The 14,003-nt window shown below is 37.0% G+C and overlaps 2 protein-coding genes across 4 annotated transcripts in view; one reads left to right on the forward strand and one right to left on the reverse strand.

Moving 5' to 3' along the window:
• The window catches only part of GFM2 (G elongation factor, mitochondrial 2), a 48,156-nt gene extending 39,226 nt beyond the window's left edge, over positions 1 to 8,930 (forward strand). For all 3 annotated transcript variants that reach the window (XM_011996613.1, XM_011996606.1, XM_011996622.1), the window contains 4 exons: positions 4,031 to 4,210; positions 4,397 to 4,512; positions 7,546 to 7,728; positions 8,361 to 8,930. In XM_011996613.1, coding sequence (XP_011852003.1) covers positions 4,031 to 4,210; positions 4,397 to 4,512; positions 7,546 to 7,728; positions 8,361 to 8,489 — 608 coding nt within the window. In that variant the 3' untranslated portion in view covers positions 8,490 to 8,930. The remainder of the gene's footprint in view (positions 1 to 4,030; positions 4,211 to 4,396; positions 4,513 to 7,545; positions 7,729 to 8,360) is intronic.
• HEXB (hexosaminidase B (beta polypeptide)) overlaps positions 7,464 to 14,003 on the reverse strand; it is a 27,175-nt gene continuing 20,635 nt past the window's right edge. The window contains exons 9-15 of the mRNA XM_011996594.1: positions 13,379 to 13,465; positions 11,734 to 11,806; positions 11,127 to 11,301; positions 9,603 to 9,693; positions 9,376 to 9,480; positions 8,689 to 8,814; positions 7,464 to 7,808 (exon numbers count right to left, since the gene is read on the reverse strand). Coding sequence (XP_011851984.1) covers positions 8,793 to 8,814; positions 9,376 to 9,480; positions 9,603 to 9,693; positions 11,127 to 11,301; positions 11,734 to 11,806; positions 13,379 to 13,465 — 553 coding nt within the window. The 3' untranslated portion in view covers positions 7,464 to 7,808; positions 8,689 to 8,792. The remainder of the gene's footprint in view (positions 7,809 to 8,688; positions 8,815 to 9,375; positions 9,481 to 9,602; positions 9,694 to 11,126; positions 11,302 to 11,733; positions 11,807 to 13,378; positions 13,466 to 14,003) is intronic.

Below are 14,003 nucleotides of genomic sequence, written 5' to 3' on the forward strand. Positions count from 1 at the left end.
GAGGAGACGGTTTTTACATATGTGGGGTTTTTTTTTGTTTTTTAAGATTTTGTTTTGAATACAGAAAACCCTATTTCATTATCACCCATAACATCTCCTGGATGACCACTCATCAACCAAATGTGCTTTTCAGTGGTCATGGAATAGAGTAAGCCATGGAAGTCGATGGCTTGTCCCAGTCCTCACTATCAGAACTAGTCTAAGAATTTGAAGTCAATGTGTTATTTTTACTCTATAAAGTAAAAGTAGAAAGTCAGTTTCAGTACTTAATAAATAGGATTATTCTATGCTGATAGTAATCTTGAGTAGGTATAGTTTTTATACTTCAATTCCCAAATGTAAAAATTCATAATTTTTCTACATATGATTTTAATTTGGTTCTCTTAAGCCAAAAAACATGACAACAATTATTGCTACTCACCCCCAAGAAGAAAATGTGGACAGGTTTGTGGGAAATTGTTAAAAAAAAAAAAAAAAAAAAAAAAAAGCGTTTAGGATAACCAGGTACTTTCAAGCTGCTCATTAGTTTGTGAAAAGTCCTGATGGTTACATTTCACTGAAACTTGAAAAATTAAGCAGAATACAGGAGCAAATAGCATGAGGAGTGCTCTTTCTGGACTGTTTATCTGGAAAAACTAAAAAATGCTAGAGAACTCTAAATAACAACTTTTAATATCTGAGCTGACTAGAATGTAATAGAATTTTCCAGAGGTCAAAAAGGAAGCAGGAGTAGTAATCTGGGAAAATAAGTCAGCAATATAGGCTATAGTTATTCTGGAAGAATCTGTAATCATCTCTAACCTAGTGCTTGAGAGCCATATCCTCATGGAAAGAATTAACTAGGAAAAGTCCTTTCCGCAAAAGCAGAGGGCAAGTAAACTTGCTTGTCTGGCTCTATGGTGAGGGGACAAGGTTTCTGAGAATTTGTAATCATAGGCTTCTGATACAGGTCTTTAACCTAAGTTCATAGAACCAGTGTGCCCTGAAAAACTCCAGACCAAGGAGAACTTAGTTCTTTAGTGTAAAGTGCTCATGGCTTGGTAGTATCCCAGGGAACCTGGAGAAAAGGGCTTCTCCAAAGATATCAGTCAACCCAGGCCTCAAAGAAATGCCACACATGGCCAGGCGTGGTGTCTCACGCCTATAATCCCACCACTTTGGGAAGCTGAGGTGGGCAGATCACGAGGTCAGGAGTTCAAGACCAGCCTAGCCAACATGGTGACCCCGTTTCTACTAAAAAAACAAAAACTAGCTGGGCATAGTGGTGAGTGCGTGCCTATAATCCCAGCTACTCAGGAGGCTGAGGCAGGAGAATTGCTTGAATCCCAGAGGTGAAGTTGCAGTGAGCTGAGATCGCACCATTGCACTCCAGCCCAGGCAACAGAGCGAGACTCCATCTCAAAAAAAAAAAAAAAAAAAGAACTCCCACACATAAAAGAATATTACTCACAATAAAATTCTCTTTAAATCACAAAACCATGAGAAAAAGCACAATGAACAAAAAGGCAATAGAAACAATAGATAGTCACACCAGCAAAGGCTTCAGTTATTGGAGTTATGAGATGTAGAATATACAAATACTATCTTTGAAGAAATAAAAGAGGGGATGGAAAGTACAGTTGACCCTTGAACAACAGGGGTTTGAAGTATGTGTGCAGGTCCAATTATACATGGATTATTGTCCTGCCTCTGCCATCCCTGAGACAGCAAGCCAAACCCCTCCTTTTCTTACTCCTCAGGCTACTCAATGCAAAGATGACAAGGATAAAGACCTTTATGATGTTCTACTTTTACTTAGTAAATATATTTTCTCTCAGATTTTCTTGGTAACATTTTCTTTTTTTCTAGTTTATTGTAAAAATACAATATAAAATACATAAAACGTGTTAATTGACTATTTATTGGTAAGACTGACTTCCTGTTAACAGTATTCTATAGTAGTTAAGTTTCAGGGGATTCAAAATTTACACATGGATTTTTGACTGCATAGGGATTTGGCACCCCTAGCCACCACATTGTTCAAGGGCCACTTGTGTTAGTAATGAACAAGAAATTATCAAAACTAGGTGCAACGGGCATGATCTCTCACATATGTGGAATTTCTAAAAGTCGAACTTGCAGAACAATAGAATGATGGCTACCAGAGGCTGAGGGTTGGAAAGCTGGGGAAAGGAGAGATGTTGATGAAGTGGGGTACGGAGTTTCAATTGGACGGGAGAAATAGGTTCTCGTGATCTATTACACAGCACAGTGACTATAGTTAATAATGTATATTTTAAATCTTCTTAGTACAAAGAAATAAGTTTTTTGACATGATAGATGTGTAAATTTGCCTGCTTTTTATCATTCCACGATGTATACATGTATTGAAAGATCACAAACCCCATAAATATATACAATTATTTGTTAATTAAAAATGAAATAAAACATTAAAAAGGATAATGGAATATCATGCTATGTGTGAGAGAGAAAATGGTCAAAAAACGATGGTGAGGGGGGTATATAAGGACACAGGAACCAGCTTGAAGAGACTCTGCTGGCCAAATCTGGATTAATTTGAATACCAAGATAAGTATAGACCATTGTGAAAAAATAATTTCTAAGTTCATACTTAGAATAATACATAGATAAATAGGGAAGAAGAGGGAGGGTTATTCCTTATAGTGGAATACCAAGTGCTGACTGTTAGATGTTGGGGAGTAGGGCTGGAATCGGAAAACAGTCCAGACAACTCTCACAAACATGTGGAACAAAAAAATTGCCATATACATATAGCATAACAAATTCAAAATGAAGCAGAAGTAAACTATTGCTTAGTGATACATGCATATGTGATGTAACACTAAAGAAAATAATGAGGATAATATATGATAGTGGTTGCTTCAGAAGGCATCTAGATATTGGTAATACTCTGTTTAGTAGTTTTAGGTTTCATGAATGCTCATTTTTAGCTTGTACATAAATTATGTGTATAGTTACTCATATATAAACATGTATATTTATATATAAACACGTATATATTGAGACAATGTCTTGTTCTGTTGAGCAGGCTGGCATACAATGGTAAGATCTTAGCTCACTGCAGCCTTGAACTCCTGGGCTCTAGCAATCCTCCCGCCTCAGCCTCCCAAGTAGCTAGGGCTACAGGTGTGCAGTACCACACCCGGCTAATTTTTATTATTTTTTTACAGAGACAGAGTCTTGCTGTATTGCCCAGTCTAGTCTCAAATTCCTGGCCTCAAGTAATCCTCCCACTTTGGCTTCCCAAAGTGCTGGGTGGGATTACAGGTGTGAGCCACCACACCTAGGCCTGTATAATTTTAAATAGAAAATGTTTCACAGTACAAACGTGAGCTTGAAGAGGAATTATGAAGAATTATAGACTATAATTAATTCTTAGTTTTGACTTTGGGCCATGAGTCAGTGCATTACATGGCCCCTCACATAAATACGGCATAGTTCTGTTTTAGTAAAATATTGGAGATTGTTGGTTGTTGGCAAATAAGGGATACTGTTTTCAGTCTTACCAAAAACATTTTACTAGTTTTTGGGGAAAGAAATAGTAAACAGTAAGTGCATAAAGTATTGCTGGAAAAATACGCAATGTAAAACTTTTGTAGGTTGTCAGGATTTAGAGTTAATTTTCATTAGCTTACCTTTTGTACTTTTAAAGGTTTTATCATTTAATTTTTATTTAAAAGTTTGTAACTAAAAGGATTTCAATCACCTACAAGACATTTTGAAAAGTTTAAAAGTATAATCTTCATAACATGTGCCTCAGCATACCTTAATGTTAAAATAGGTGATACAGAACAGGTTTTTAACATTGATCAACATAGAAGCAGATGCTTTGTTGGTAGAGCTCTTTACTCTGATTTTTATACTGAATTTAGTGCCATTCCCATTGTTAATATTCTCTCCCACTTTATCTTGTATGAGACCCTGAGCTTGTTGATAATTTTGCTGTTTTATAGCACCTTGATACCTTTCCAGAATTAATTCTGAGGTACCATATTCAATTTGTTTACAGATACATTAGATAGAACTTTAGGAGACAAAAGGCATCTGGTGACCGTAGAAGTGGAAGCAAGGCCAATTGAAACATCGTCTGTTACGCCAGTGATTGAGTATGCTGAAAGTATCAGTGAAGGCCTTTTGAAAGTCTCCAAAGAGGCCATTGAAAGTGGAATTCACAGCGCATGCCTCCAAGGTAAGGCACTCAGATGAGAGAGTAAGCATTAGTATCACACTCAACCATTTAATCACTCCTTATATTATAGATTTTTTCAGTCTTTTTCCTAACTTTGTTAGTGTTTTCTCCCTATTCCTTTGCACTTCTCATTACTTCTCAATACACATCGAGCATAGTATGATACAATTTTTTTCCCTTGTCTAGGACCATTGCTTGGATCCCCAGTTCAAGATGTAGCAATTACTTTATATTCCCTGACAGTTCATCCTGGTACCTCCACAACTATGATTTCTGCCTGTGTCTCAAGATGCGTGCAAAAGGTATAGAACTATCCTAATCTTTATGGCTTTCAGGTGACTCTTCTGAGTATAGTACCACTGATCTTGCAGACAGCTGTGTTTACAGAGTCTTATCTTGTGTCTTTGCCTCCTCAGCCTTGTGGTCAACAAGAGTTCTTATGGAGAATCTTTTGATTTCTTAATCACCAGGCTTTTATTTCAAAGAGGATCTTAGAAATTACTATCTAACATGGATTGCTATTGGAATATACTCTGATAAAGAGGCAAGCTTCCTTAAGTGGCATTTCTGCTTTCCCCATCCCTGACAGACAGCTATTAGAGGCAAGCATGGTAGGTTTGACTGGAAGACAGATCTGAGGCTAGCTTGGCCCAAGATGGACTGTAATCTAAAGAACATTAAAGATCCAATATTGGTTCCAATTTTGGAGATTGTTATTCAAATAAGATTGCTTTAGTGCTTGCTTCAGCAGCACATACACTAAAATAGGAATGATATAGAGATTAGCATGGCCCTGCACAAGGATGACATGCAAATTCGTGCAGAGTTCCATATTATTTCTTTACTTATATTAAATTATAAGATTGCTTTAATTAAGGATCATTGAAACTAGTTAAGTCCCACTGAATAACAGATTCAGGCTAAGCACCTTCTCTTCTCAAAGCATCAAGCAATGTGGTGTTCTTGGTATGGTTATCTGGGGAGTTTGTCCTTAAGTGTCATGGACTCTCCACTTCCTGCCTCATTAACCTACCAGAACTGGATTAACTCCCAGGAGTGTGGTATGCTGAATGCTGATTCCGTACATTCCTCTCAGCATTTAACTACCCTAATTTTTTAGGTGATTGATTTTGCATTATTTATGCTTGCTTTTATAGCCATTTTCTAATACGTGGACTGTGTTTGAGACCCAATTTTCTGTAATTGTACTTGAATCTATAATTACAAAGTTAATTTAAGTATCCCAAGCCCCTGACTTAAGAAAGCCAAACTTAATATCTCTTTCACATGAGTTTAAATTTATACTTCTTAAATAGCTTTTTGATTAAAAACAAAGCTTTGAAAAAAGTTTAAGTGTTGTTCACTTAATAGTTAGAAATGTTACCTGCAAAGTAGTTATGACTATATTATTGAGAAAATTCACCCTCAAGTAATTTTTTTTTTTTTTTTAAGAGACAAGGCCTCACTATGTTTCCCATGCTGGTCTTGAACTCCTGGGCTCAAACAATCTGCCCACCTCAGCCTTCGAAACCCAAAGTGCTAGGATTACAGGTGTAAGCCACCATCATTGCCTGTCCCCAAGTAATTTTTAAAGTTTATGGGAATCTGAAAAATAATGTTTCTAAATTGACCCCAAGCCCCCAATATATCGGCCTGTCCTTCAAAGTGTAACATGTCTTCTAAAAATAAAGTCTGTATTTCTGTGTTCATTCACCTTTTTAATAAGATTATGACAGAGAACAAGAATTAACTTTATGGGGGCTTACATTTAGTCTTTAGTTTTAATTCATTACTTCAAACAAAATACTCCTAATGGAAGTACTGCTACCCTTGTTACGCTTCTTGTAATGGGGAGTCTCCTTCTCTCTGCTTGTAAGTGCTTCATGTATTTATTGAGTCATCTGTGTTGTGCTTATAGTTCACCAGGCACTGAGAAGGACACAAATAGGATTAGATTTTACTCTACCTAAAGGAGCTTGTGATTTCGTAAGGGAATTAAGTATAACCAAAGTATTAGATAAAATGGGCAAATGCCATGAAAGTAGGAAGCAGGGAATTGGGGAGGATTCTTGGAAAGATTTATATTTGAGCTGAGATGATTTTGGAGGACTTGGGCACGGTGGGGGACCTTCCAGACAGAGATAAGAGTCTTTTTAACTGTATTATCAGATGAAGGCAGGGGAGTCCGTGTGTTGAAAAAGTAAAATAGTGTCAGACTGTAGAGAAATCTTTAAAAACTACATTAAAGAGTTTGAACTTTGTTCTGAGAATAGTGGAGCATAATTTAAAGGTTTCGAAGGGAGAAGTATCAAAGTACAGAAGGAATTTGAATAGGGAAGAGATAGTTGAGGACAGGAAATGGACTAAGTTTGACATAGGATACCAGCAATAGGAACAGCGGGAAAAAAAATCTTACAGCTTACTTGGGGAAAAGGAAGTCAAAGGTGAACTGAAGACTACTGATGTCATCATAAGAAAAAGGGATGTGTGTAGAAGTGTTTAGAAAAGAAAATGATGAGCTCAGTGTGGGACATGTTGAAGAACTGTAGATACTCAGACACTATCCCAAAGCAGGTCAATGGAGTACAAGACTGGAGTACTCAGAAACTATGGGCTGCATAGGATTTAAAGCTTTTGAGGAAGCCATGTTGAAGGTGTTTTTGAAGCTCTCCAGATAGGTAATATTGCCAGGGAAAAATTATGAAAAGAGGACTAAGAACAGTTCTGTGACCATGGTATGCCCTAGATACACAGAATTCAATCCTTTTCTTTATTGTAGCAGTTTTTTCTCTTAATTTTTACATCTTTTTCAATTCCATTATTCTGAAAGGCATTTTCAGTTTCCACAGTCTTTATATGCGTGTTCTTCTTGGCCTTTGAAATGTAAGATTCTAAATAAAAGATTTTACATAATGTTTCTATTACCTTATTGCATTACATTTTTCCAAGCTCTCCCCTTTATTGCTGTCTGTGGCATGTGGCATGGCATGGACTGTAATTATGGACATCAGGAACAGCAACATGAGGTTTAAATATGAACAAATGAATCTTTGAAAGGAGAGGACTTCTGTGACTCTGACCACATGTTCACAGTCATTTTTTATAATCAGACTTTACTAAACACCTCTCCTTGCATCATACCATACAAAAGATCTATAAATTATGTTACCATGCTTATTATACCAGCAAATATTGTAGTTGTTGACGTCTTATAAAATGTTACCTTTAAAGAGAGAGTTAAAACAAGCTTATGTCTTTTTGTATGAGCTCTAGGCTTAAGAGTATGGGCAGTATTTATTTATGAAAGATAAGTTAACATTCTTTAATTTCTTTAGGCTCTGAAGAAAGCTGATAAGCAAGTTTTGGAGCCTCTGATGAATCTTGAGGTTACCGTAGCTAGAGATTATCTCAGCCCTGTCCTGGCAGATCTGGCACAAAGAAGAGGAAACATTCAGGAAATTCAGACTCGCCAGGACAACAAAGTTGTTATTGGATTTGTTCCCTTAGCAGATATTATGGTAAGTACTTTGTAATGGAAAAGTACATATTCTTCTTAATTCAGGGGTTATAATATGCCAGTGAATAGACAATCAATAACCTGAAAGGAACATTAAGGCTTTGATTTAGGGAATAAATGTTACGTTTCAACCAGCAGGAATGGTTAGGACTTTGAATTTAAATTGTTGGGAAATCCAGGGATTCTACCATTACAAGGGGGTATTTGTAGTCCTGCAAAGCTTGAGATGTGCTGTACCAAAATGTGGTGCCAGTCTATATGATCATTTTTTCCCTGCCAAGCATTTATCTTACTTCTGCCATTGTCAGTTTTAAGGCAAGTTATCATTCTTCTCCCCTATCAGCCTCTTCTGCTCCAGGACAGGCACCTGGGTTGCCAGCAGAGTAGTAGGAAGGGCACAGCCATCTAATGAATACATCTGTAGCACACTTGCACTACTCTGCTTTCTGTCCTCGATATTTTTATATCTAACTTACCCTGAAAAAAGTTAAATGATCTGTTTGAAGGAAGTGATATGGCTAAGCCACATAAGTGGCAACATCACTTTTCCCTAATAGTCAAAAGATAATCAGCAGGAAGAGAAACCTGAGGCTTAAATTTGATAATATAAATGACCTAAATTATTTTGCTTAGGGTTATTCAACTGTGCTTCGAACGCTAACATCAGGCTCAGCTACTTTTGCCTTAGAACTATCTACTTATCAAGCCATGAATTCTCAAGATCAAAATACACTGCTCAACCGGAGAAGTGGTTTGACCTAAATGTTTGTTTTTGAGAGAAATTCAGGAGCACCTAGCTACTTCATTTTCAGTAAGAACAATTTTTATTGCACAAATAAAGTACTGTTTCAGTACATTCAGAGAACTAGATAAAAGATATACCTTAAGCTTTGATAGTGGCGCTGGAGCCACCCGTTTTAATTTAACGAGAAATATGCTTTGATGTTTAAAGCCACTGTACCTGAATCATGCTGTTCATCTATGAAGTTATTACTATTAGTAGCAAACACTCAACTCTTTGGAAGAGTGCTATCACGAAGTTGTGTTTCTTTTGTGTCTTTAAGCTTATCTCAAAGATGCCAGGCCTCTATATGTAATAAGAAATAAAAGGGTCAAAGGTCCAATCAATAAAAATATTTTATTCAAAAAAGTCTTAATATCTTATTTTACATGATTTCAAAATAAAGTTGACTGTAGTACAGATTGGTGTGCCTTTTTCCCTTTCATTTTTACACGTTCTCATGGTTACAATATCCAGCATAAAGAGGTTGTGCAGCTATTCCACGTCTGTAGATAGATAACATGAATAAAGATATTTTAGGTATCATTTATGTCATCTTAGAAATTTACATTAGAATCACTAAATCACAGCATTACTGAAAAGGGAAGAAAATTAAAGCAACTCAAGATGGAGTTCGAAGTTACACCAAAATTTTTGGTATCTATAAAACAGTTGTAAGTCTGAGTATATCTTCTTTACAGGTATTATTAGCTACAAAAAAATAATTCCTGGTTTCTTCTAATTATTATTTCTTAGGTAACACACATTTCTATTTATAGCAAAAGAAACTAGCTAACACTGAATAGGAAGGCTAAAAATCACACTGGACTTAATAGTATCCTAGCTTGAGAAACAAATATTTCTTACTCGACCATCCTGCAGCGGTGCCTTGTCAGTCTGTCATAGGCGCCATCCATATCTCTGACATCTTTGGAGCTCCAGAGTCTCTCACCAACAGCACTTGCCCGAGGCCTAAAATTTAAACCACACATCCCCCCCAAGCAGTTTATGTTTAGTACTTTTGTGTTTAGATGGAGAAGGAAAGCTAAGGCACCTTAATTCTTAACTCAAATGTTATCATGTAAATCCCATACCATAATCTCGGAGTGAGGTTAGTTGCATCCACATATTCTCCCCATAGACAAGCTTCTCCACCAATGAAAAGTTGTTTCTGTTCCCGAGTACCTAAATTAAAATCATTGAATTGATATAAGTTCAGAAACTCAAAGCTTGTGCACAGAGGCAATATTAATTTCTTCATCAAGATTTGTTTCCTCTGTCTTTATCCTAGGGCAACATTTCTCTCCTGTGGTCAGCAAGACCTTGGGAGATGTTAATGGTTGTGGCACAAAAAAGGTGGCCCCTCTTCCCCCTCCCAAAAAATAATGGTTGCAAACTTTATTCCCAGCCCTGACCCATGGTTCACAGTGTGTGTTAGCCCCATAGATTAACGTAGTGGGCCAGTATTAAACAGTTTTATTTTGGTTGTATGCAAACTTATCTGGACACCGGAAACCATTTTTCAAATCCCTGGTTATCTATTTAGTAGTGTGCCAGGGAACATAAGTTGGAATACTAGTTTTTTAGTGGACTGTGACCATTCCTGCCTTTAATTTCTACCTCTTGGCATTTAAAACAAAAATTGAATACTTAATTTTTTTTTTTTTTTTGAGATGGAGTCTCGCTTGGTCACCCAGGCTGGAGTGTGGTGGCGCAATCTTGGCTCACTGCAACCTCCTGGGTTCAAGCAATTCTCTGCCTCCGCCTCCCGAGTAGCAGGGATTACAGGTACCCCAACGCCCGGCTAATTTTTGTATTTTTAGTAGAGATGGAGTTTCACCATCTTGGCCAGGCTGGTCTTGAACTCCTGGCCTCATGATCCACCTGCCTCAGCCTCCCAAAGTGCTGGGATTACAGGCGTAAGCCACTGCACCCAGCCACTTAATGCTTTTTAAAAATCAGTAATTAACACTTTTTGATCCTCATAAAATTCATTGCATATAAAATTACCAATTAATAAGACCTATGGTTCTGAAACGTTTTTAAATACCAAAATCCTTTTTCAAGGATTTTGTACTAAAGGCTGATGTACAAAATTGGACAAAGTAGAGTGTTCTTTAGGAAGGGGATCTGAAAGCCTGAAGCTCCACCCTTCAGATGTCCCATCCACCAAGGATTCTACTCCTCAGAATCCTAAGACAACACAGCCTGAAATCCACTGAACTAAAACTGTAGCTTTGGTTAGGTGTCTTACATTGGAGAAGCAGTTCAGAAGAGGGCATATAAGGTTAATGCAATCAAATAGCTTTAGAATGTAGAGAGTGAGGAGTCATTGAAAATGGAGATAAAATCTAGGGGGATCTATAATACTTTCGAAGTTCTTGAATTTAGGCAACTATATGGTTTCTTGAGAGTTTAAAATGATACTGAGCTTAAAAAAAAGTACATAAAATCAAGGATCAAACAAAAGATAGGTAGGTGGTAGGTGATATCTAGGTAAGGATTTCTGGGGTGGGAGGTTAGGGGAGAAAACTCATAAAACAAAGGTAACAATGGTTGCTTCACTTACCATCAGCTTCACAGTAACTCACAACACTTGGACCAACTGCTTCACTTACCGCCAAAATCAAGAGGTTCCACTGTATAGTATTTCCTCCAATCTTGTCCATAACTAATCAAATCTAAGTACCAAGGAGCAGAAAGGATTACGGGGAAGCCAGATGCTGTGACTTTGCTGAGTTCCTCAGGATACGCGTTGTCTTTCCATACTTCAACTATTGTGCCTGGCGCAAGCTATTAACGTTACAAATTGCAATACATATTATTAGGCGTAGAACATAGCAGATGAAATTGAAAGTTTAAGGCATTATTACTAGGAACATAATTTTCTAAGATCCTTAAAAAAAATCTGCACTTCCTTTTTCCCCTTCAGAGTTAGTGCCATGTGATATTCATTTTAGGGACTTAAAATGAAAAGTTTCATCAACCTTAAGTTTGGATATTTAACTTTTGCTTATATATGGATACCACTTAGGTTCAGTTAACTAAGGCTGAGACTTGCATTTTAGTCTCATTTCTACCAAACTTACCTTGGAACTATGAGGTCCAAAGTGGTCACTAACCACACTGGAAAGGTAATACTAGTAGTTAGACTTGCAAATTCCCAGTTGCCCCAAGAAAAATAATTCTCTTACATTGATCAGATGCAGTCTTCACAATGCTCACCTTCACTTTATCATCAAAAACCTCCTGCCAGACAATGGATCCCTTGTTTATGGTTGCAATAATATCCAAAACCCTAGTATTACAAAAAAATTATAGTTATTTTAGATCACAAGCTTAACAATATGTTTAAAACATGTATTTTTCTATCAAGGATTTCTTGCATTTTGAGAGGTGCCTTTCTGTATAGTACAGCTTTATAGCAGAAGCAGCTAAAGTTGGGAAGTGTCACAAGTAGTTCCCCCTTTTTAGCACATGATATAGAACCTAACGTAGTTTGGGGGTTTAATAATTATTTGCTGAATGAATGAGTTAAACATACCCCTAAGAAGTGGCCTCAAATTGAGTTGGTAGGCAACTCAGGAAATTGTATAAGCAGCAATCTCTTAAAATTTTATGGCTGTCTTAAAATGATAGGGACCATGATCTAGCCTGTCATATCACATAAATTACATGTAAAAGTTGCTGACAATCAGTCCACAAATATTTACAGATATTTAGACAATGCCAGGTGCTCTGCAGATAAATAAAATTTAAATGCATCACACAAAAAGCTGAATAGGCAAAGGCTGGAACCTGGGCTTGCCAAATAAATGGTATGGCATAAGGGTTGGCAACTACAGCTTGCAGGCTGTTTTTGTATGTCTTATGGGCTAAGAATGGTTTTTATATTTATAAAGCATTTTTTTTCTAATTTTTTTTTTTTTTTTAAGTTAAAAGAAAATTGTACGTGGCCCATGAAGCCTAAAATCTTTACTCTCTGGCCCTTTACAGAAAAAGTTTGCCAATCCCTGTAGAGAGCAGCATGGTCTAGTAAAACTTCCTGGGATGGAAATGTATATATATGCACTTCTCAGTATGGCAGTCACTAGCCTCAGCTGGCTACTGAACACTTGACATGTGGCTAATGCAACTGAGTAGCTGAATTTTTAACTTTCATTAATTTTAATTAATTTACATATGGACAGACACCTGTGGCTATGGCTACTATACTGGGTAGCACAGCTATATAGTAAAATAAATGCTCCTGGAATTGACAAAATGGAATGAATTCCAGGGGCTGGATGGTAGTGAAGACTTCACAGGGTAGCCAGGGCTTCAAGCTGAGTTTTATTGATTGATTGATTGATTGAAACAGAGTCTCACTCTGTTGTCCAGGCTGGAGTATAGAGTGCAGTGGTGTGATCTTGGCTCACTGCAACCTCCACCTCCCAGGAGATTCTCTCTCAGCCTCCCAAGTAGCTGGGATTACAGGCACCCACCACCACGCCTGGCTGATTTTTGTATTTTTAGTAGAGATGGGGTTTCACCATGTTGGCCAGGCTGGTCTCACACTCCTGGCCTCCGGTGATCTGCCTGCCTTGGCCCCCCAAAGTGCTGGGATTACAGGCGTGAGTCACCATGCCCAGCCCAAGCTGAATTTTTAGAACAGATGACTGCCTTCCTATATTTCAACAGGTATTGGAAAATACTTGGAGTCACCATGTTACTTATTTAAAACAAGCAGTAGGTACTGCTTCCTTTAGTGATTTTTCACATCTACACTTAGGCAAAGGATGTAGAGAAAATGTAAAAATAAAGCACATTACTAAATAAACTTTTACAAAAAGCATTAATAAAAACAGAAATAGGCTTTCAAACAACTTACTTTTGAATGTAGAAAGATTCCAGTTTTTTAAAATCTTTGCCAAAGCCTTTTTGCTTCATGAAATCTTGAATTTTTGGATTTGATTCCCTACAGCAAAAAGTGATTAAAATTTCATTAGAAGTTTGATATGCTCACTTTATTATTTAAAGCAGTATATATCCTTAATATCAGTTGTGCAGACTTAAAACTATTAAAGTTTGTAGGTAGTAAAAAGAAGCCTAAAAACTTAATTACAAGTTATCTTAATTATCCGTTGCAGTTTTTTCAAGAAGCTGACTTCCTGTAAAAATGGCTTTCTTTACCTTACCACCTTTCTCCTCCATTTAAAGCTATTTGCAGAGAGAATTTTTAATTGAAAAATCTTTCCTATTTAATCATCGATTGCCCTCTTTCACTAAAGTTGTTCTCATTTCACAGTAGTCTTTTTTTGAATCTCCATTTTCTTCTGCATCTTGTTTTTCCTTAAGCTTTACTTTGCCATACCACCCAAATGTACATTCTACAAAAATCTACCATCTCAGGAGTCATGTTGCCCAATTTAAACCCTTACAAGCAGGCATGTTACTCTTAAGTCTTCCTTACGGTGTGGAGCCTTCTACAGCTACTTCAATGCAACAGGTTTTTT

This window comes from Mandrillus leucophaeus, unplaced genomic scaffold (genome assembly GCF_000951045.1).
Source record: "Mandrillus leucophaeus isolate KB7577 unplaced genomic scaffold, Mleu.le_1.0 Scaffold114, whole genome shotgun sequence".
Taxonomy (NCBI): domain Eukaryota; kingdom Metazoa; phylum Chordata; class Mammalia; order Primates; family Cercopithecidae; genus Mandrillus; species Mandrillus leucophaeus.